This window comes from Spermophilus citellus (assembly GCF_964194105.1).
Source record: "Spermophilus citellus genome assembly, chromosome: 1".
Taxonomy (NCBI): domain Eukaryota; kingdom Metazoa; phylum Chordata; class Mammalia; order Rodentia; family Sciuridae; genus Spermophilus; species Spermophilus citellus.
The window spans coordinates 235,323,140-235,347,932 of NC_138182.1; the positions used below are offsets into that span (position 1 = coordinate 235,323,140).

The 24,793-nt window shown below is 32.5% G+C and overlaps 1 protein-coding gene across 1 annotated transcript in view; it reads left to right on the forward strand.

Moving 5' to 3' along the window:
- The window catches only part of ADAMTS6 (ADAM metallopeptidase with thrombospondin type 1 motif 6), a 286,548-nt gene that overhangs the window by 133,396 nt on the left and 128,359 nt on the right, over positions 1-24,793 (forward strand). Inside the window, exons 11-12 of the mRNA XM_081281992.1 lie at positions 10,161-10,307; positions 18,774-18,915. Of these exons, the coding sequence (XP_081138118.1) occupies positions 10,161-10,307; positions 18,774-18,915 (289 nt within the window). The remainder of the gene's footprint in view (positions 1-10,160; positions 10,308-18,773; positions 18,916-24,793) is intronic.

Below are 24,793 nucleotides of genomic sequence, written 5' to 3' on the forward strand. Positions count from 1 at the left end.
AAGACAGTTTGGCAGTTACTTATAAAACTAAGCATACTTTTACCGTAGGATCCAGCAATCCCTAAATGTGGAAATCAAATTACTAAAGGTTTCAGAAGAAAAATATAGAACTAAATTTCCATGATCTTAAGATAAAGAAGGGCTTAAAAATTAAACAAAACAAAGAACTTGATATTTATGATTAATTACAACTTAAGAATTTACTGAAATTACAATTAAATGTTATCAAAAGATATAAAAGAAAAAGGACAGTGTAGGAAAAGATATGTGCAACATAATTAACTAACATAGTCCTGCTTCAATACTACATAAAAAACTACAAATTAACAAACAACCCAATACAAAATATACAAAGTACTTAAGCAAGATGTGTGACACATGCCTGTAAGCTCAGCTCTTCGGAGACTGAGGCAGGAGTATTGCAAATTAAAGACCAGTCTTGCAACTCAATAAGATTCTGTCTCAAAATAAAATAAAAAATACAGCTGGTGCTGTAGCTCAGTGGTAGAATGAATGCTTACTTACCACTTGGTTCCATCTTGGTTAGTCCCCAGTAAAATACACACACACACACACACACACACACACACACACACACACACAGTTCTTACGCACTTTATGAAAGAAGAATCCAAAACATCCAAATGATGAATGAGCATGTACAAAAGATAGTCATTGTAACTAATTTTGGGGGAGTGCAAATTCTATTCTCCATGATTGCATAAATTAAGAAATCTGACTATACAATAAATATTGGTGAAGAGGTGCTGAAACCAGAGTTTTTATCTACTACCTATGAGCATGTAAATCTGTGCTATCATTTTTGAAAACTTTCGTTTTATCTAGTAAAGTTGAAATTTTATATAACTTGTGATCCAACAATTTATTTTCCATATATATTCTAGAATAGTGGTTCTTAAGTTGTGAATCTTGGGATCTATAAACACTGGCACCTTAATGAATTAGTGCAGTCATCCTAGTTGTCATTGTATTTGTTGCTACCATATGCTCACAGTGAAACCATGCTAGTTTCACTTAAGAATATCCTTGAGGATACAGCAAAAATTTTAATTTAGGTAAACTTTTTCTGACACTGTGGACTTGACAGCTTCCTAATTCTTAAAAATTTCTCTAGGGGCTGAGGATGTAGCTCAGTGGCAGAGTGCTTGCCTAGCATGAGTGAGGCACTGGTTTTATCCTCAGCATGACATAAAAAATAAATTAATAAACAAAGATATTGTGTGTCCATCTATAACTAAAATCTTTTTTAAAAGATTTCTCAATATTTCTCAATATTGGTGATATTAATGAAATAATATAAAAAATTATTGATTTTTGATTGATTGCAAGTAACCTTTAAAAAGTATTAGTTGCCAAGTATTATTATAGTATCAAAAAATCTACAGTTATCTGAAAATGTTATGAAAATACTTCTCCTTTTCCAACTAAAAATAACTATGAGACCAGATTTTCATCATATACTTCATCCAGAACAAAATACAATAGATATTGAATAAAGAAGCAGGCATGAGTATCTAGATGTCTTGGAATCAAATACTAAAGAGATTAGCAAAAATATAATAAAATAATGCTACTTGTCTTTCTGGATTATTTTTACTTTGAAAAAGCTAGATATTTTTAATTTAAATGATAATTTATATAACATTGGGATTATTATTTTAAATTAATTAAGTATTTTAAAGTATGTGCTAATGTTTAATATGATAGAATAACTAGCTAAAACCTCATAAACAAAAGATTTCTGGAGTCTTCAATATTTTTAAAAGTGTAAAGGGTCCCTGGACCAAACTAAGAAGTTGTTCTGGAGATATCTTACATGTACTACCAGGAGATATAATAATCTGGGTGCAGTGGCACTTGCCTGTAATCCTAGTAGCTCAGGAAGATGATGCAGGAGGATCGTGGGTTCAAAGTCAGCCTCAGCAATTTAGCAAGGCCCCAAGTAACTTAGCAAGACCTTGTCTCAAAATTTTAAAAAGTATAAAAAAAGGTCTGGGGGCTGGGGATGTGGCTCAAGCGGTAGCGCGCTCGCCTGGCGTGCGTGTGGCCCGGGTTCGATCCTCAGCACCACATACAAACAAAGATGTTGTGTCCGCCGAGAACTAAGAAAAAATAAATAAATATTAAAATTCTCTCTCTCTCCCTCTGTCCCCCTCTCTCTCACTCTCTCTTTAAAAAAAAAAAAAAAAAAAAAAAGGTCTGAGCATGTGGCTCAGTGGTTGAAAACCTTGGGGTCCAACCCCTGGTACCAAAAAAAAAAAACAAAAAAAGTAGTTGGCAGAATTGTTTATAGTAGCTCCATACTGGGAGTCATTCCAAATCCTCATTTAAAAAAATGGATAAATAAATAGTATATTTACAATGGAATTCTATCTGACAGTGAAAGTGAATGATATGTAGCTGGACAGCTTAGTAACAAATTGTTCAATGAAAGAAAAAAGTATAAAAGAATGTCTACAGTTTGATTCAACTTCTATAAATTTCAAATTCTAGTTGATAAGCATAAAAGTAAGAGTATTGAATCTCAGGAAAAGAAAAGGAATATGATTGCAAAGGTCAACATGAGAGACTATGATTTATCATTTTGTAATGTTTTTTTAAAATTTTTTTTGTAGTTGTAGATAGACAGAATACCTTTATTTTATTTGTTTTTTTTTATGTGGTGCTGAGGATAGAACCCAGTGCCTCATGCATGCTAGGCAAGCACTCTACCACTGAGCTCCAGCTCCAGCCCTGAAATATTTTATTTTTAAAATTTGACAGAAATTGCATACATGTTTACTGTATAATATTTAAAATATAGATGTTTTATTCTCTCTTAAGTATGTGTAGGATATAAAATATTTCATAAGACTGTTGTACTTGGCCAGCTTTCCATATATGTTTTAGTAATCTTTTTCACTGGTGCAACTAGAAGATCTAACCAGCACAATTGTACAGGAGGAAAAGTTTATTTAAGAGCTCATGGTTTCAGAGGTTTCAATTCACAGAAGGCTGGCTCCATTCCTCAGGGTTCCAGGGAGGCAGAACATCACAGTTATCACAGTTGAAAAGTGTGGCAGAAGGAAGCAGCTCACATGATGATCAGGAAGGGGGGGGGGAGAAAGAAAGAAAGAGAGATCGTCACTTGCCAGATACAAATATATACCCCAAAGCCATGCTCCCAATTACCACCTCCTCTAGTCACACCCTACCACTTCAGTTACCACTCAGTCTCTATCAGGGGATTAATTCACTGGTTGGGTTAAGACTCTCACAACTCAATCATTTCTCCTCTGAACCTTCTTGCAGTATCTCACATGTGAGCTTTTGGGGAGCACCTCACATCCAGACCATAACAATATTCATTTGGCTATTGCTGCTTATAGTTTTAGAAGTTTTCTAACTTCTCATTAAAAATAGAGTTTGTGCTTCTTTTTCTTATAAATCTTATGGATTTGGGGGGGTGATATGTTAGAGGAAAAGTGGGGAAAGTTTTTATTCAAAAATTTAGAAATAATAAAATATCCCTTGAATTTCTGAGATATGAAGAGAAATACCAAGATATGAGAAGGATTTTCTGGTCTTTTACTTAAATCTGCTTGAACCCACCCAGAGATTTTGTCAAAAGTTTTCTACATACAATTTATTGCCTGGGAAGGAAGCAAAACAAAAAGCCTACTTTGTTTTAGTAAATATTGTTGATAATTTGAGCTTCATTTTATAAAAAATTAAGATTAATTTGGGGAACTTTGCTTTCAGGAACTTAGCTTTCCATGATGATTGATTAGTTACCTTAATCAACTACAAATTTTTTCTCTCTTCCTCCCCCCCCCCATGTGTTTTTTTGTGTGTGTGGGTGCATGTGAGTGCATGCGTGTGTGTGTGTGTGTGTGTGTGTGTGTGTGTGTGTGAGAGAGAGAGAGAGAGAGAGAGAAGAGAGACTGGATTTGAGATTTGATTTCACTCCACTTATAATCTGATGAGTTGCCTATTAATATTGCATGGAGTGAGGCAAAAGATATGATATTCCTGTCAGAGCCAAAGAATTTTTATTTCTCACAGCACAGCAAGAAACAGCCATCAGCATATTACACTGGTTCTCATTGGCCCCTTATTCTACAAAGGCAACACAATATGACCCATATAAATGATATACATGCAGAGAATTTGCATCACAACTTAGAAACATTGAGCTTGAGAAATCTGCCATTTCTCTAGCAAATAGTAAGTTGACCTGTTCTTTGTCAAAGGGGACATGTTAGCTCATTTCTCAAAGTTACCTTGAAATGTGGCCTGAGAAAAGAGCAAGTGATTAGGGTCGTGTGCTCTTGACACACCTAGGAAGATATGGAGAATCACCCAAAAAATACTGTCTCTTCCAATCTTTCGTGTGTGTGTGTGTGTGTGTGTGTGTGTGTGCACGCTCACGTGTGTGTTCCTGAAATCTTCCACAAATGAGAATCACTAGCTTTATGTAAATCATTAGCTTTATATAATGAGAAATATTTTATTCACCACATAAAACCAACCATAAAGATGTTCCCATCACCACTCTTCACCCACTGGGGTTGTCCTCAGTTTGCCAAACTCTCTTTTATTCTTATTTTTCTTCTGCTCTTTTTTAATTAGAATTTTTTGAAACTCAAAAGCTGAGAGTTTGAGCTAGTTTTGTCTATCCATCCATCCATCCATCCATCCGTCCTTAGGTCATGCCATAGGAACATTGTCTCAGTCTCAGCAAGGACCCTACTTGTTTAATAACCGTGTGTGTGTGTGTGTGTGTGTGTGTGTGTGTGTGTGTGTATCTCCACATCCACATTTCTCCCCTCCTCTCTAAAGAATTTGATATATATATTAGAATCGTAAAATATTATGGGTTGTTTTATGTATATGTGTTTACTTTTGAACTGTTTAAATTTGAAATTATTTCAAACTTACAGAAAAGTTGTGATTAAAGAAAGATTTCCCATGTATCCTTCACCCCATTAAAAAATTGTTAATTTGTTGCAACATTTGCTTTTGCTTTCTTTTTCTGTAAATGAACACATGTACTTTTTCTGAACTCTTTGAGAGTAAGTTGTACAACTTACTGTTTCTTATCCCTAAATATTTCAACATGTGTATCTTAAGGAGAAGAATATTCTCTTATATTACGGTACAATTATCAAATTAGAAAATTTGTCATTGATATACCACTGTTACCTAATATGTAATTTATATCAAAGTTCATCAATTGTCCCATCTGCATTCTTGATAGCATTTTTTTCTCCCTAATCCAGTTTTCACTGTGCTTAGTCAGATTTTGGGTCATTGTGACCAAAATACCCAACAATAATAAGTTTATTTGGGGCTCACAATTTCAGAGGTCTCAGTTGCTAGATGGCTAACCTCACTGCTCTGAGCCTAAGGTGAGGCAGCACATCATAGTGGAAGGGCCCAGCAGAGTAAAGTTGCTCAGCTCATGGTAGAATCAGGATGGAGGAGGAATGGGGAAGGGGTTACAGAGAAGGTACATCCTTTTAGGATATGCCCTCAGGGACTTACCTCTTCAATCATGCCACATCTGCATACAATTACTACTTAGTCCATTCAAACTAGGATGGGCTAATTGGGTTAGAAATCTCATAATATCACCTCTGAACATTAATTCATTCACAGGAACTTTAGGGAACACTTCATATCCAAACCATAACACATTGTATTTAGTTGTATCTCTTTAGTCTTCAATCTGGAATAATTTCTCAGCCCTTGTTATTCAAAAGCATGTATGTAATTTTTGTTTAACTATATAGTATAGTTCTTAAGACCTTGTTCTTTTCTTAATTTTTTCACATCCACCCGTATTTATGTGTAAGATCTATCTTGTTTGTTGTTTCTAACTTTAGCTGAGTATTCTGTAATATACATCTGCTAAAGTTTACTTACCCATTCACTAGGGACAGACATAAGTTATTTACAACCCCTTGTGGTCATAAATAATTCTGTCATAAACATTCTCAAAATATTCCTTTTGAGAATATTTCTGAGATATGTATCAAAAAATTAGATTGCTGAATCTTAATGCTTCTGCCTATTTGACTAAGTACTGCTGGCTTGCTCTCCAGAAGAGCTTCTCTGTTCCCAATACAGTGGTTATGCACCAAGATCCCTGTTTCTCTACACCAGTACCAACACTTAATCTTAGATAACATGCTAATTTTTGCCAATGTGATAGTTTTCAAGTGACATTTTCTCTTATTGTCTCCAATCACTAATGAGTTTTATTTCTTTTACCAAACTCTTCAGTTATAGAATTTTCTCAGGAGGGAACTTTTTAAAATAAATGAAAATGAATTTTTTTCAATTACTGTGTGTGTGTGTATGTGTGTGTGTTGAGATGATCTCACAAATGGCAATTATAAACTTCCATTCACCTTGTGTGATGATAAGTGAACTGTTCAACACTGGCAAATCTTTTCCAGAATTTCTTATGTTTGATATACAGACTACAAAATATATAATCTCTTATACAGCTGAAACATAAATCCCTAAGACAACTATCTGCAACTGACACATAAACTATAAAGACCATTAATAGAACTAGAACTAAGGATTTGGGGCTTTGGTTACTTGAATTCATTAGTTTTAAAATCATTTTGCATATATATCATGAAGGAATTTTTAAAAGACCATGTGCCATAATGTGTAGCTTTGGTGGATGTCTAAAATTTTTTCTTCTATATTTAAATTATTGCAAAGTGAGAACTTCTAAAGTATTTCAACTTTTGATATTTGAAAATAAAATTAGTATAGTCCTTTTAAATATATTCAGTTTAATTAAATAGGAAAGGCTTTATGGCATGTAGAAATACTGTCAAGAGATGGATGAGTGCTTTTTTTATTTTAAAGACCTAGTTTAAAGGATTAAGAGCATTGCATAGAGGGTTTACAAGTTATTTATAGTATGCAGTTCTGAACCTCAGAAATAACTTGTTATCCAACTAAAATAAATTTAAAAATTAAAAAATATATCCAGTTTAATCTAAATGCCATAGTAATTAGTAACTACCATTATGCATTTAAAAAGTACACAAGCAGGTTCTTCTATAGTCAAATTAGCTGGGCACAGTGGCACACTCTTGCAGTTCTAACTAGTTGAGGTAGAAGAATTGCTTGAGCCCAGGAGTTTGAGGCCACTGGGAATTATTATGAGACCCCATTAAAAAAAAAAAAACCACACTCCCCCCCCTTTTAATGCAATATGCCTATTCCTTTCTAGAATTTTGTTTTAGTGGATATTCTAATGTAGCATAGTATATTTAATAGATGTTTTATACTCGAAGAATTTTTGAACTATGAATTTCTACAATAAAACATATAAATTAAAATTACATTAAAAATTTTCCTGTGATCATAAAGAAAATAAAAATTTTCTTCTGGGCTGACTGAAAGAAGCCTCCACACAAGACAATTCGCCTGGGAGATTTTCACTTTATTGCAAAAGGCTGTGTGCTTATATAGATCTAAGGAGAGATGGCAGGGCTTAGATAAATGGCGGGCCACTTGTTTATTGGCAAGTTCTTCCAGATATCAGTTCCGGAGCCCACGGAATTAGTTCTTATTGGGGCTAAGGAAATATTGGCGCTGGTGGGAGAGTTCACACCCTCAGGAACTTTTAGCGCCAGTGGAAAAAGGGCAAAGTAGGAAGAGAAGGTCCTTAGGCGCCATGTTGGGGTTTTTTTTCTGGGGTGCAGCTGCCGTTATACTTTTCCCAACATTGACTATTCATCATACATAATTTTTAGTGATTGAAAGAATATACTATACACTTTGATGATTAATTATGAAAGTATTTATTAGAAGATGTATCTTTAGATGATATTTAAAAATTACTGCATATATCTCTGTGTTGCCATAATGAAGCAGAATTTTATCATCAATTCAATTCTTATATTTGTTTCTATAAATATGAATGCTGAGAAAACTCATTCACATAGTTGAGTGGACAGATTTAAAAGGAATTTATTACAAAAACATTGCTCAACTCTTTGAACTCCTTTTAAATTATTTGTCAAAATATAACCATAGTAATCCATCATCAAAAAGTAGTGTTAACAATGTGTCAACTATTAATTTGATTATATCCTCCTGCTAAGTTGATAAATGTAAAGAATTTGAAACTAATTGATATGGTTTAATGAAAGCCAATTACTACAATTCACACTTTTTTCCTAAAACTGATACCAAATGTGTCCAGTGCTTTCTTTTCTTGGCACTCAGGTTTTTATTCAAGACAATGCACTATTGTAATGTTACGGATGATAAAAAGATATGCTTTTATTTTGTAAGGTGAATGAAATATGATTTTGAAAGTAGCAGCTTCACTTTTGTTTTTAGAAGAGCTAATAAGAAGGTTGAGGATCTCTAAATGGATTATCTTAAATCTTTATATGCCTTCTTGCACCTGTCTTAACATGGCACCGTGGTTTGTATAAGACTGCTGCTAAAAAGAAATAGTATATTTAAAACTGTCACCACTTAAAAAGAATCATAGTAGTATTAGTAACATCAACCTTTGAGAGCAATAGGGAATATTAATTTTTTTGCATATTTACACTATTGAGCTCACTATGTAAATCTGTAGTAGGTGAGTGCTTTTTTGAGAGAATATTGTTTTTTGAGAGAAATTGTTTTGAAAGAATATAGTTTAATTCAATCCACTTTAAACTTCACCTTCACATTCCTAGAAGACCTTTGAAGGAGGTTGACTCCAGTGTGTTGCTGTTAAACTAGAATACTAATTAGTGTTCTTGAAAGATTATTGGGTATTTTACTTTAGGGTACTAGATAGTCTGATACATGTCTTTGCTTATTGTTGGGTTGTCATCCTCCCTGCCCCACACTGTGAATATATTATGTGTCATCAATTAACGTTTTCATAGTACAACCCATTCTGTTCCTGAACAAGTCTCAAATCTAATCCCACTTGTCTGAACTAGTGCCCTAGTTCAGACCAACATCATTTCTCAATTGGTAATTATCTTACAACTGTTCTCCTCAGCTCCATTCTCTTCCTACTTCACTAATTCCCCTGTAGTTACAACAGTAACCTGTATAAAACACAGGTCAATGCTATATTTTCAGTTTTTCTTACACACCTTCAGTGTGTCTGCACTGCCAAGATGATAACTATTAATATTTGCTTTCACTAATGATCTCATCTACTACTTACTTTAAAAAAGGGTTAAACTGTTTGGGCTGGGGTTGTGGCTCAGCAGTAGAATGCTCACCTAGCATGTGTGAGGCCCTGGGTTCGATCCTCAGCACCACATGAAAATAAATAAATAAAATAAAAGGTATTGTGTTCAACTACAACTAAAAAATAAATACTTTTTTTGAAAAAAAGTTAAACTGTTTTCATCGGTAGTGAGCATATATTCCACTCAGAAAATTATTTTTATGATTGAAGTGTGTTTCAAGATAACACTGATAGCATTAAGCATGGATATAAGACATAGGGAAAAGATGACAAAGAAAATCTTTGAAAAATGGAGGCCTGGGCAAAGAAAAACCCTAACCCTAAAATATATCGAGGTTTTTCAAATGATTTAAAAACACAATAAACTCACATAGACAAATTATATGTTTATGTAATTCTTCTTTATCAGTGTTAAGGAAAAGGACTTTTGTGTTTGCTCTACAACCTAGAATTCAATGAATCATAGCTGTCTTTTTATAATTCCCTTGGATTCATCATAGTGAGGTAGGATGAACACTACTAGCATGTTAAAAGACAGGTTCTATTAGCAATTTCAGGCCTTACTGTGTGACTTTAATAAGTCATTTATCTTTGCTAAATCTGAGTTTTATCCTCTATAAAGTGAGGTTATGTATATTCCTTTTTCTGTTTAATAAGTGATGGTATCATATGAGAGAATGTGCGAATATAATAAGTATAAAGAGAATTAGATATCATTGTATCACTGAATTATTCCTTAGTCTCTTTAACATTAATCCTACATTTCTTTAGAGGATGTGGTCTATCTTGATAGATGGCATATACTGATAAGGCTAATAAGTGGTCAGATAAGGAAATTAAGGGGTATAGGAGATTGTTGTTTTGTTTTGTTCATATTTCTTTCTTTCATGTTTCCTATGTTTCTTCCTAATTAAAACAGTTTTGGTATGAACCATGATGGAATTGGAAATTCTTGTGGGACAAAAGGTCATGAAGCAGCAAAACTTATGGCAGCTCACATTACTGCAAATACCAATCCTTTTTCCTGGTCTGCCTGCAGTCGAGACTATATCACCAGCTTTCTTGAGTAAGTAATCTCTGGAGAGTATGATTAATTGCTCCAAAAGTAAGTCATTGGTAGAAACCTAACATGTAGTGTTTCAAATTTTGCATAATGAGTCTGTTTTGTAGGGCCAAGTTATATTTCTGGCTGATACCCACATGCTTTAATATAAGATTGTGGCAAATTTTTCAGTTCATGTGCAAACAAAACTTACTGAATAAACTAGAGGAAGGGGAACAAGGATATAAATGGGATTAATAATATGAGCGATTAGAATTGTTCAATAAGCAAGAAAAAAATTTCAGAAAGAATTTACATTTATATACCTTTAATAGAGAATAAACCAAACTTTAATTGAGTGCTTTTATATTTTATTATGTTGGTGAATAAACTGAACATGTAGGAATGCCAAACTATCTAATAGTAACAAACAACAACAACAAAAAAACAAACAAAGCCAGGAAATGAACACTTTGAGAAAATGATTTATTCAGTAACCCATCTTCTGCACTTTGGGAACTTCTTCTCTGATCTTTCAATGTATATTACCAGAGTCTGATTATCTAAATATGAAGAGAAAGGAGATGTTTATGAAAAAAGATTGTTTTCCACATCTTCCTGCACAGGGCTTCCAGATTCAAATTGAGGAAATGATAGACTTAGGTCTTACTTTCTACCTGTGTTAGCTTGGGCATGTTACTTAAACTTTCTAATATTCAGTGTCCTAATTTTTTTAATCATAATGCTTATATCATTAGGTGTTATATATATAATTATGTATAATGCTATAATATGTGTAAAACAATAAACAATCATTAGATGATAAATATTACTATTTTAAATAATATTAAGGTTTCAGTGCTTTATTGCTCTACCATTGCCAATATCTGGTTAATGCTATTTTTTCCTTGGGGAGGAGATAATAAATATTGTGTGAAAAAAGAGGCACACATAAAGCAGAAACAACAGAAATGTGTTTTAAAATACTGTTTATATTAAAATGTGCTTATATTACCATGATTACATTGTAAAATTTCAGATAGTTTGTACAGGTTAAAAGTACTCACTAGACATTTTCTTTGTATCCACTACTAGCCAGATTATATATTCTGAAAACTTACATTTCATATTTTTATAAGGCCTCAAATATGAGATTTTTAAATTACCTAACACAGTGCTTTACTCAAAAATCAAAAGATAGGATAGAAGTATAGCTGTATGGTAGAGCACTTGCCTAGCATGAGAGAGGCCTTGAGTTCAAGCCCCAGGACTGCAAAAAAGGAAAAAAGAAAAAGAGGAATAGTTAAAAATGGGCTCTTTACAATTAATTAAGGTAATAATAAAATTGAAGAAGTTGGAAATTCATTTCAGAAGGCAGTTCTTCTGAATAACTGTATTATACTCCAACAATTTTTAATCTTGTAATAGAAAATTATAACACTGTACTTTACTTTCCTTGGGCCAAACTAACTGAAATACTATAAAGATAGACCACAGAGAATTTGACATTTTTTGGTAGTTTTAAATACAAAACACTAGTTATATACTTTTCTAATGATACAATTTACCTAAATTTTAAACATTACTGAAGGTCAGCTTTCCCTAGAAATAAAGCCAGATCTGGATTTTTGTTTTGACTTGGCTCATTTTTTATAATAGAATCTTAATCTCTATCATCAGAAAGATAAACTATGTAATACACTCAGAATTCCTGTGTATTTTTTATGGTGGCCCTTCTTTTGTTTTCAAGGGGACCATTTTCTTTTTTCCTTCCTACTGTTTCCATCCCATTGGCTTTTACACAACTCATTATGTAGTACCATTTCTGTATTCTAAATAAAAGGACCAGAGTCTAATACTTTCATACCTTAAGCATGTAATAAGTTTGTGTATTCTTCTCCCTTATTAAAATACATATATACGTACATGAATCAGTTTTGATCTCCTTCCAGATCTTATTTAGTTTGTAATGTTAAGATACTACCAAAGAGAATCCATAAATTGCTGGTAAAATACAGTTAAGAAATCAACACTGGTTTGGTGAGAGATGTAGAATTACTACCAGATGCTATAAAGTGGTCCACTGAATTAATTAAAATAATTAATCTATAAGGCATTCTTAAATCCTCATTGCTTCTTTGCATTTTGTACATATAAACCCAATGAGTGTTGACAGGATTCTAATGGGCTTATTTATCCTGTATTTTATTAAAATATTTCTCTTGTGCATCCTCATGGGAATGCTCACAAAGTTAAAACCATCAATAAAAGATAGATGTGAAAGAAAATGGGTAGCAACTTGGAGAAAAGTTGGTTTTCCCCACCTTCTTTAATATAATAAACTAAACAAATCTGATTATAATCTGTCCAACCAATAGAAGATTTTTAAACACAAGGGCCTGTAAAAAGGTCCATTCACTGGAGCACAAAGATATAGTAGTAACTTTCTTGAGTTTCTTTATTCCTTTTTATTAATGCAGTGAATGTAATTGCTTTTACAGCTATGCATGATATTTTTAAAAATCCAGTGATATTTTGATCAAGGATTGAAATTACATTTATGAATTATAGTTGGCTCAAAAGGATTTATAGCACTTTATTTTAGGTTCTCTTCTCAAGAAAAAGAAATCTTGAAAGATGAATTGTTTAGTAACTGCAGCCCAGCCAACAAAATGCATACCTTTTTCTATTTAGTGATTGTATAGGCCAAAGATGATGGTGGATTTAACAATGAGCTTTCTATGATTTGTAGAACTTCACTATTCACAATGTTCAACTGAAAACAATTCTATGGCCTTTAAATGCCAGTAGAATACAAAGTCATGTCATTTTGAAACACTAGGTGCAATTTATCAATCAGGAGATGGTGTTTACCAACTCCCAATATTTTTTTTCAGATTTCTTAAACTCGGTGATTCAATAAGTGGTTCATGAATCGCCCAGAAGCCGTCCTGATTAAATAATAAAGAACCCATTTCCGTTAAAATGGACGTGTTATGCCAGCTTCTGATGTTTTCGTCGACGGCTTTGCAGGTAGTGTTCTTCCTATCTGCCTGCGGGACTTATTTATTTATTAATTTAGAAAGTAGAGAAAGATGAACCTGGTATTATGGCTCACACTCATTGATGACTATGGGCTAATCTACCAGGCAGTGGAAGGCAGTCAGCAGTAATTTAGGCCAGTTTTCATACGTTCTCCACCACTTAGCAATAGTACAGATTAACTTCATATTGTATGTAAAAATTATGGGGGCTCTGTAAATCAACTCTTGCACTTTTAAAATTAAAGTCTGTTAAATTATTTGAACTATCAAAGATCCATACCAACATTTCCTGCAGTTCCCAGTTAAATACAGAGTAGCCATTTTCACAGAAAGGGTGGAGGCTGAATGCCTTCAGATGCACTGGTTGAAAGTGAACTAGGAAGAAAGGTGAGAATAGAGCTACAAGAGAAGTGCTATAAAGTGAGCAAGATGGCCAAAGCACTTTTTTCCTCTTTAGCAACTACTTTTGAAGGTCAATATCAATGTATGAGATGGAAAACAATATTTATAGGTAGGACCTTTATAAAAACTGTAGTATCTAAAAAGCAGCAAAACAGGTTTCTCCTCCTTCTGTTTATCTGACATGTTTTGGGAACCTTGCTCTAACCATATATCTTTGATAAGTCATGATTACATATGGAGGGGAAGATAGAGTAAAAGAGCAGTATAGTATTTGTATCTTGACAGCCTTAAGTTCAAGTATATTCAGATATCCCAGTCATATGGAGGGTGACAGTAAAAATATTTGACTTTAGATAATACATTTAGATTTACATTTACTTAAATATATTATCACATTTGTTACACTTAGTTAAAACAGTTGTTACATGAAGATTGATAAAGCAGTTTATGAGCACATAGTAGGCAAAGACACTTGGCTTAGTCTGGTGCAGTGGTGCATGTCTGTAATCCCAGCAACTCAGGAAGCTGAGGCAGGAGAATTATGTTTGAGGCCAGCCTCTACAATTTAGAGAGATCCTGTCTCAAAATAAAATTTTATGAAATGGCTGGGAATGTAGCTCAGAGGGAGAGCACTCTTGGTTCAATCCCCAGTACTGAAAAAGTTAAAAAACAAAACCCCTAAAAACCAGACCTAACTTGCTATAGCTGATATCAACCTAATTGAGTTTTGCTTAATTTAAGTGTATTAGCATAATGGTTGAGAAAAAAGAAAGGAGGTGGAATAAAATGTTAAATTTTTGTTGTTGTTGTTAAGGGACTGTTAAGATATGTACAGAATTATATAGACAGATTCCTTTTGCAGATTGATCATATTTTAGAGCAAAGATCTATACTTTATATAATCATTTTGGTCAAAATAAATCTAAAATCCCAATTAGGAGTATGTCATCATGTTTTCTGGAAACAAAGCCGGGGGACATATTTTACCTGGGGATCTGTAAATTTTAGTTGAAGACTGAACTCTGGCTCAAAATCCTATTTTCAAGGCTAATTTTTGGACTATGTAAATAAAAGATCTCTAAATTAGAATACCAAAAAAATATGATTCTGTAAGGATTTCTATAAATGTAAATATACTTTAAATTACATTGAATTTCATAATCAAGGAAGAAGCACATTCTTAAACTAATACATATTTTTCCCTTGTCTTAGAAGCATATCAAACTTAGAGTAAAAATTAAATAATTTCCATATTTCTATAGATGTTAATTAGGATTAAATTTCTTTGTTGATATGATGTTAACTAGGGAAATAATGACAGATTTCCCTAGCATACTTTTTATGTATTCACTTTTTATTGGACAAGTATATCTATAATAACAATAGTAACTTATAACATTTCATAGATGAAGACTAATAGTACTTGACATTTAATTTATAATATGTGAGCCTTATGTGGAGAATTTGCATTTATGACGTCAAGTCACAAACCACTTATTTTAAAGTGCTATTTTGAGAAAATTTGTATGTAATATTACTAGTACTATTATTTTGATAGCATAAATAACAATAGACTCAACATAGTAAGAATTGTGTGGTTATATCTCAATCAGTTGTAACTCTAGATTAAATAAAAATTTCCCAAAACTTCTATTTTGGGAAAAAAATGAGAAAATTACAGAGTATAAGATTAAAAACTCCTAAGTAATAATTTTATGAAATAAAAAGCATTCACACATTTACACCAGGAGACATGTATAAAAAATAATCATATCAGCATTATGTGCAGTTGCCAGAAATTATAAATATCTCAGAATTTACTAATAGAAAAATGGAGAAATAATAGTGGCATAGTCTTAAGTGAAATATTAAAGAACAATAAAAATGAATAGACTACAGTTACATATATCATATACTTTATATCCACAATATTGAGCAAAAAAACAAAGTTACTAAAGAAAATCTATGGTATAACTCCTGTTGTAAAGAGGTCCAAAACAGGCAGGTGAATAATTGAGAAATGAAATTATTAAGAAAAACAAGGAAATTATTATAAAAAATTATTACCTGTAAGGGGAAAATTATTGGAGTTGAGCCTTGGAAGTTTTCTTAAGAAAAAAACGAGGAAAAGCATTTCCTGGCTTAAATCCACATCTCTCAGATCCATGTTCTCTACCTTTTGTATCTATATGTGTAACATTTCATGATAATTGATAAATTGAAGGCATGATAATATCCAGAATTTTTATTTTCTAAAAGTTGATAAATAGTAATTGTTATCTGTAGAATTCACTAACTTAAAAGGAGCAGGAAAATAGCAAATTTTGATAATTTTATGCAAAAAAGCATTTTTGTTGATTAACCCTCAGTTAAGAATTAAGATATGAAAAATATCCCATTCCTCAGATATATTAATCAAGGTTTACTATATTACCAGATATGATTACTAGGAAGAAAATGTACTACACGTGCATGTATAGGAATGTAAAAACAATTGGAATCAGCTGTGCAGATATCCCCACATTTGTTTGATTAGAAGACACTTGATTTAGCAAACCTTGCTAATTTGTACAAAATATAGACAAACATTTCAAAAGACCTTCATTGATATGATATTCCTAAATATAGTTCATTTTTAAAAGATCCATATGGTTTTGTTCTATATTTTATTTTACATGGTGTTTTATTCTTCTGTAAAAATATACTGGAAAAGGAGAACAAGACTTGTCTAGATATTTAACCAGACAACATTAAAACAAAAGCACTAGGTACTTCAGAAAAAGTGAAACAAAGATACATTTTTAGGATATACTTTCTCAGAAAAGTTTGACTCCAGGTGCTCACAGTGCATATCATTCTTATCTGTCTGAAGGCCCTTGGCAATGGTCATCTGATTTGTTTTTTTATCTTTTTTTTAATTAAGAATGTGAACCATGATTAGAAGACAATCAATACCTTGAAACAAGAACATTGAGTAAAATGATTAGTCTTGATTTTTCCTGAGCTAAACCGATTTTGCCATCAGGAAAGAATTTTTTTCTTCAGTGTATCTATTTTTAAATTCTTCTTTAGGGTCCACATAGTTCTTCCTCTAAGTATTTAAGTCTAATTTTTGGTATCCCTAAAAGTAATTATGTATAATTGTTTCTAATATATTCTTAGTTGGTGCCATTTAGGTGACTATATCCTACATTTATTCCTGCTAATAGTAAATATGTGTTTTCTATAGGATCCTGTACATAAGTCCTTAAATACACAATTTTTAATTTTTCTGTTGATTTTTAGTAGTATTTAGTTTATTCTATTTTTTATTCATTTTGTTCTTTTCATAAAGATGTTTATAATTTTATTATAAATGGGAATGAAATGGGCATTTGGAAGTAAAATTTGGAAATTAAAGTACTAATTTAGTCATCCTACAAATATTCCATATTATCAAAATCATCTTTTTCCATTATAGTATTCAAATATTACCTCTTTGCCATTAATCCTGATATGTAATTTCAAATTTACTAGTAGAATTACATCTATTTAAAATTTATACACAAATGTATAAAAAGCTCTGGCTATTTTAAAAAATACCTATAAACTATAAATAGTTTGTCTTACTGAGGTACATGTCAGTTTGTAAAGGTACAATAAAAAGGAAATAACAAGTGCTCTGTCATGAAAACTGGATAGCTGGGTGAAAAAAAAAAAGGTTCTCTTAGAAGTATTAAACAGAGACTACTGAAATGATTGTAACAGCCAATAGTATATTAGTAACATATTTAATATTCCATCTGGATATATTTATTTCCTAAAAGAATTATCAAAGGGGGTATAATTGAAAAGAAAGGGATGTAAAGAAGACAGTATTCTCACTATTTGGAGCTCTTACTTGAATCTGTATCACCTAGGAATAATTTAATTTTTAAAAGGTATTAATTTACTGCTGTGAAAATATACATTTTTATATAAACAAGTAACATTTGAGAATGTGAGAAACTTTTAATTGAATATGAGACTAATAGTGAACTCCAGTTCTTTCTTACCTATCTGTAAATGAAAATTTGTACTGTCCTAAATAACAGTTGAGGAACTCCTACTTGTGAAGTTATTTTCCTTTGGCAAAGTGGATGGAAAAAAATTGGAAAAAAAAAACACAAGTGTTGGCACAATGGACAAGAATGTTGGAAAAAATTTTTAAATGTTGGCATAGGAATTCTTTAAAAATTCTAACTTACTCACATGTGAAATGAAAGTAAAAAAGCATCTGTCCTATTTTATGCACACTGACTAAATAAAAATGAACAATTACATTTAGCAAAGTCTAAAGCTTTTTAAGGTATTCTGTCTGGTTTTTGGCGATCTTTATGTTATTTGTTCCACTGAATTAAAATATTATGTTTGAGTGAAGGCATACTTCATAAAGCAGAAATTATATATAGAGGAGAACATTCTCTTTTCCAATTCTGATGACCCTAGATGAAATATGAAATTTGAAAGACTAAACATTTCTAATATACTATGAATATTAGCTTCATCTGTCATTCAGCCCATTTATTAGGGAAATATTTCAAGAACCTATGGACATATCTAACCAAAGCATCCATTGTCTGCCCAAGGTGAAAGTATATAAATTAGGTCTTTCAAAATTACAACTACAATATTTTTAATTTTCCACATTTCATGTTTTTAATTCTACTACCAGATGTGGCTATATTTTCAATGAAAACAAACAAGAATCTTAGAGCAATATGAAATTCTGTTTTAATTCTTTCTGAAATTAGTTTAAATCAATGTTTTTCATCCAAAATGACATTTTCAGATTGTTGTCTAAGATGCTTTTATTGTGTTTTAGGGCTGGGAAAAAAAAAAAACCTATTTGGAGCTCTTAAGTTTTAGTAAAGCAATTCTGTTTTACCATGTGATTATTTATTGGTAGAGTGATGCTTTTCATGCCTCAAATTATTAAAACAAAGAGCTCAACACATGGTTTCATAATTGTGACTGAAATAGTCCACAGAGTACCTAATTTCCTTTGATCCTTTATGTTGAACAGTTCAGGCCGTGGTACTTGCCTTGATAATGAGCCTCCCAAGCGTGACTTTCTTTATCCAGCTGTGGCCCCAGGTCAGGTGTATGATGCTGATGAGCAATGTCGTTTCCAGTATGGAGCAACTTCCCGCCAATGTAAATACGGGGTAAGAGGTCTTAATCCTTATGTTTAGTCATTTATATATGTTCTTTTATGACACAAATGTTTGGATACCATTATGATGAACATAGTTTGCCTTCAGTAGCATTAGTAATTTAAATATGGCTCTTGACACTGTACTTTTTCTGATATCATTTGTATGACATCTGTTTCTAAATTTCATATGAGGGATGTAGGTAGAATTTTTAATAACCTCTAATGTACTTGTTCTTTAAATTTACGTTGCTAACTTTGTCTTTTGAAATGCTATGATTTTTCAAAGCTCTCCCTACTCCCTTTTTCTGGTACTGTTATGATTGGGCTAAAGGGCATTTTTTCATTGGCTGTGTGCCTTTACTTTAATTCATACTTGCTAGTACTGAGTCATTTCAAGTTGCTTCATCCACTGCCCACATTCCAACACAACAACCAAGCAGGAACAAGATGACATGAGCGCAAATAGTGAAACAACGAAAATTGCTGTGGAAAAAAATGTAGGCATCATAATTTATTCTTCAAAGTCACACTGTCTATATTACAAAATATATTTAAACTTCTTTTTAGATTTCATAGAGAAAGGCTGAAGTGATGAATATAAGGACATGTTCATAGGAGGAACATAGTATAAGCATGTTGAATTAAAAAAAGAGAGAGAGAAAGAAAAAAAAGGACTTTAAAATGTCAAAATTTTCTTGCCAGAAAATATTCATAATAAAAAATAAGTTAAAAAATGTAGTTCTTATTTCTATGCCTCTTTTTGATTCCTCTTAAAAATAATAACTACAAAAGGAATTAAGTTTTAAAGTAGGTAATACTAAATGCAAAATAATATAGCTATTGTACTGTATCAATTATTCCTCTGGGAATAATTGTATAAAGGAATTAATAGTACAAAGGAAAGTGATTACTCTAGATTTTGGCAGCACCTTTGTGTTCTAGGGTTTTGTTTTGTTTTGTTTTCAGTGCTCGTGATTGAACCCAGGGCCCCTTGCATTTTAGGCAAGCACTTTACCACTGACCCACATCTTCATCTTTTTTGTTTTTTTATTTGAGTCACGTTGCCAGGTTGGCCTTGAACTTGTGATCCTCCTGCCTCAGCCTCTTGAGTGACTAGTATTACAGGTGTGTGCCATCATACCAGGCTGTGCTCTAGATTTTTAAAGGTTATCTATCTGCTTGTGTAGAAACTTGGGTAAAATTCTGATCTTTCCTGTCTCTTTGACTCTCACTTCTTTGTTAGCAAGTAAAACAGTTAATCTACATTTTAATTTTTCTATTAGAAATTAGGTTTTAACTCTACCTATAACTTTCCACATTAGGAAATGTACAACATCTGTGTATGTGATTTTTCTTTCTTAAATAAATTAATCTAAAAATTGACTTGAGGGGCTGGGGGTAAAGCTCAGTGGTAGAATGCTTGCTAGCATGAGTGAGGCCCTAGGTTCTATCTCTGGCATTGCCAACAGCCGCACCCCCCCCCCAATAAATAAATTTAAAAATTGTTTGGTTTCCTCACTTAAAAATTGTTTGGTTTATCTCATTCATTTCAGTCTGATTTAAAATGAGATAAATAGTAATAATAAAATTGTGTTTTCCTCTTATTGAACTTTCAGATTTTTGTGTGTTTATAAAGACTTCTGTAACAGATATAATAAAATTGGAAAATTTGGTGAAAGACATTAGCATCTTAAAAACCTATACAATTTATTGTATTTTTATTATGACCCTTTTCACTTTGATTTTCATCAAAATGAGGATTTCCCTAGTTTCAAATAAGAAGATACTTATGCCATTTTAAAAAAAAGTGCTGTATATTACCAGTGTGGTTTCTGGAGTAATAATAGATTCTTTACAATCACTCATACCTCTTGAACTTGTACCTAAAATAATTGGTTTTACACACTTGATAGCATACAAACTCACACAGGGTTTTATCTGGTGAATCCCTAAGGTTTTAAATAATTCTAAATTCTAAATGCTTTAAAAATAATAGTAGCTTTGAAAATTGGTGTCCAGTCAAATAGGAAAATCATGCTTCAGATAATAGCTGAAGGGAACAATAAAGCTGACCTGATTTCAATAACTCTGAGTGTAGCATGTTGAGATAAATACTAAACATAATTGCTGTAGACCTGGATGGACACTGTAGCCTGTCAAGAGGGAGTGGAAGAATCATGAATTCATTCTCTTTCAAAAAGCAGACCTCTAATGATGTAAAGGAAGATTTTAAACAACTATAAAATGGTCCATAACTGCAGCAGTGCCCAACTTCTTATCTCTTCCATTTTGGTCACCGGGAAGTCATTTCTGGCTAGCTGTTGATTACATCTGTAGTTATGAAAAGTCTTATCTGGAGTTTGGTGAATTCTTAGTGGGTTGGATACATTTTTTACACATATTAGTTATACTTACAAGTTTACATGAATTTTTTCTATTTTATTTTACTTGGGGAAATATTTTCCATGGTTATCCTTGCATATCATCTTTTTTTTCCCAAGTGCTCTTAACTTCCATAGAATAATGATGAAATTGTAATGGCTATAAACACAAAGAAAAAACAGTACAGTACAATATACAGAATAATATAGTTGTATGTGTAGTAATCTAGAAATGATATGTAGTTTCTTATAATCACATAGTTCCTTTTTCTGAGCTACTTCAGACTGCATTGGTAAAAATCATTATTATCCGATAATATTTTGTAGATGGGGAAACTAATCCACATTAATTACTGAATCCAAGATTTTTTAAAAATGGTCTAAATCTGGCAGTTCTTTTACTACTAGGTGTAATATTTCTGTTAAAAAGTAAAGGTTACAGATGTATTTTGTTTCGGAAGACACTTGTTTTTGTCTTTTACTAAAAATCTTCTCATGCTCCTCATCTTGTCCCTGTCTCTTTTGGGAGAGAAGAGATCAGGACACCTTCTCTAAACTTATTCTTTAGGATCATAAATTCTCAGGTGTCTGAAACTCCAAGTCTTGTATTTGAGAGAATTTATTTTCTTTTTTCTTACATAAAAAGTTAAGGCTAGGGCTGAGATATAGCTCAGTAGGTACAGTGCTTGCCTCTCATGCACAAAGCCCTAGGTTCTATCCCAAGAACCATAAAAAAAAAAAAAAAATTAGGACTAGCCAGGTGCAGTGGCACAAATCTGTAATCCCAGCAGTTCGAGAAGCTGAGACAGGAGGATGGAGAGTTGAAAGCCAGCCTCAGCAAAAGCGAGGCACTAAGCAACTCAGTGAGACCCTGTCTTTAAATATAATACAAAATAGAGCTGGAGATATGGCTCAGTGGTCTAGTGCACCTGAGTTCAATCCCTGATACGCCCCCCACCTAAAAAGCCAACGAAGTTAGGACTTCTTCAAGGCAAGATGCAAGTACAGACAAGCGCATGCAAAGCTCAGCGACCTACTAAATTATACAGAAATATCTCCTGGCTATGTTAGCAGGTTTCTAAGGGGCCTTGGATGCTTCCTGGAAGAAAATATGCTGCAAATAAAACAGCAGTATTGGTATGTGCAGGAAATGATTTTTTTTTTTTTTTGGCCTATTAGGAACAACCAGCTCTTTCCTATAAAACTCTATTATAGAATCTGTCGTCTCATTTCTCTTCTACTTTCTGTTAGTTTCCTCTTTTTATTAGAAAATGATTATAAAAACTGAATTAACAGAAAGCATGTTGCAGTAGTAACAAAAAGTTTAAACTTAGAAATTCAATCATTAGCCTATAAAAAATAGGGACTTTGGGTGATCTTTTGATTGCTTTCCAAAAAGTACAGATTCTTTCAGAGCTGTCCCAGACTTAGCTCTTTATTTCTTTATTCTGTCACTTTAAATCATTTCCAAAACATTGTTTTCAAATACACTTAATGATTTAGTATAAGCTAAGAATATTGAATACATAATTTACTATTAACCAGCAGGAGATGATTGTTCATCTATAGATGGGTTGGAAACAGATAAATTTTATGGACATTATAGCTTTGTTTAATTTATGGGAATTTTTATTTTATGTGAGGTTTATCATTGTTTACAGGGACTTGAATTAGCCCACAATGCATAGTGTGTTGTATATTATTATAACTTACTTTAATGTAGAACTGAATTGTGTTTTATCAATTGACCATATATTCTGAATCATAAATGGGAATTCGTTATCTAATATATGCTTTCACAGTGGAGCAGACTCCTTTCTAACAGAATATTTTAAGTAAAAAAAAAAAAAAATCTGGAGCTGGGGATGTGGTTCAAGCAGTAGCCAGGCACTGGGTTCAATCCTCAGCACCACATAAAAATAAAATAAAGATGTTGTGTCCACCGAAAACTAAAAAATAAATATTAAAAAAATTCTCTTTCTCTCTCTTCCTCCCTCTCTTTCTTTCTCTCTCTCTTAAAAAAAAAATCTGTTCACACTATTCACTATTACCTTTGACCTCAGGTTGGCCATTAGTAGACTTTATTCAATTTTCTTCACTTTTTCAAGTGAGTAGCAGCCTAGATGTTCTTGTAAACTTCATATAGCAAGAGGGTATGACGAGCATGCAAAGTGCCTTTTCTTTTTCTCCACATGGCTGCATACAGTGTTTCTGTTTCCTCTGTACATCTCTGTCATCCATGATACCATTCTTTTATAACTGGTACTGCTTTAGGAGGATCTGAGTCTTCTGTACTTAGGGGAGCATGTTAAGATATCCCAATATCATCCTACACTTTCAACTTCAAATGCAGTTTCTCTTCAGACAGGCCTTCTTTCTTTTTTATTGGTTCTTTTTAGTTAAACATGACAGTAGAATCCATTTTGTTATATTATACAAGCATGGAATATGTTATTTTAATTAGGACCCCATTTTTGTGGGTGTACATGATGATGGAATTTGTGTAGGTATTTACATACTTGTACATAGGAAAATTATGTTAGATTTATTCTACTGTCTTTACTATCCCTATCCCCCCTTCCTTCCCATAATTCCCTTTTGTCTAATCTATTCAGCTTCTCTCCTCTCCCCCCTTCCCACATTGTGGTTTAGCTTCCCCATATCAGCAAAAACATTCAACCTTTGATTTTGGGGGGATAGGCTTATTTCACTTAGCATGATAGGTTACAGATCCATCCATTTACTGGCAAATGTCATAAAGTCATTTTTCTTTATGTCTGAGTAATATTCCATTGTGTATATATACCATACTTTCTTTATCCATTCATGTGTTGAAGCCATCCTAGGTTGGCTCCATAGCTTAGCTATTGTGAATTGTGCTGCTATATATTCTTTCTTATCATTCTGTATAAAAAGCTTCTCCCAGTTACTCTTTTATATTATACTATTTATTTTGTATGTAGCACTTATTAAAATCTGTATTCATTTTGCTTATTTGATTATTTGTTTGTCTTTTTGCAGTGCTGGATATTTATTGTTAATTACTTAAATGTGATGTTCTAGATGAAGTCTTCCCTGACATCCTAACCTAAAACAGTTAAATTTGTACACATGTATACACAACTCCTATGATTTTCCTTGCTTTAGTTTTTATATCAACATTTATCTCTTTCTAACATATATTTTCCCAACTACAATCTATTTTCTTTGAGAGCAGAGAAAAGTTTGTTACATTTACTGATGAATTCCCCAGCACCAGAACAGTTTCCTGATTCATGATAGGGGCTCAGAAAATATTTGAATGAGTGAACTGATAATTGCAATGAAGATGCAGTTTCCTTGAGAAAAGGGATTCTACCTGACTTGTTCATGCTATTTGTATAGTGAGTAGCTCAATGCCTGGCTTATACAGGAGCTCAGTAAATGTTTGTTGAATAGATGAGTGAGAAGAGTTATCTGATGAAGAAGAGACAGTGGAGAGAAGATCTTTGTGAAGAGCCTGAGGCT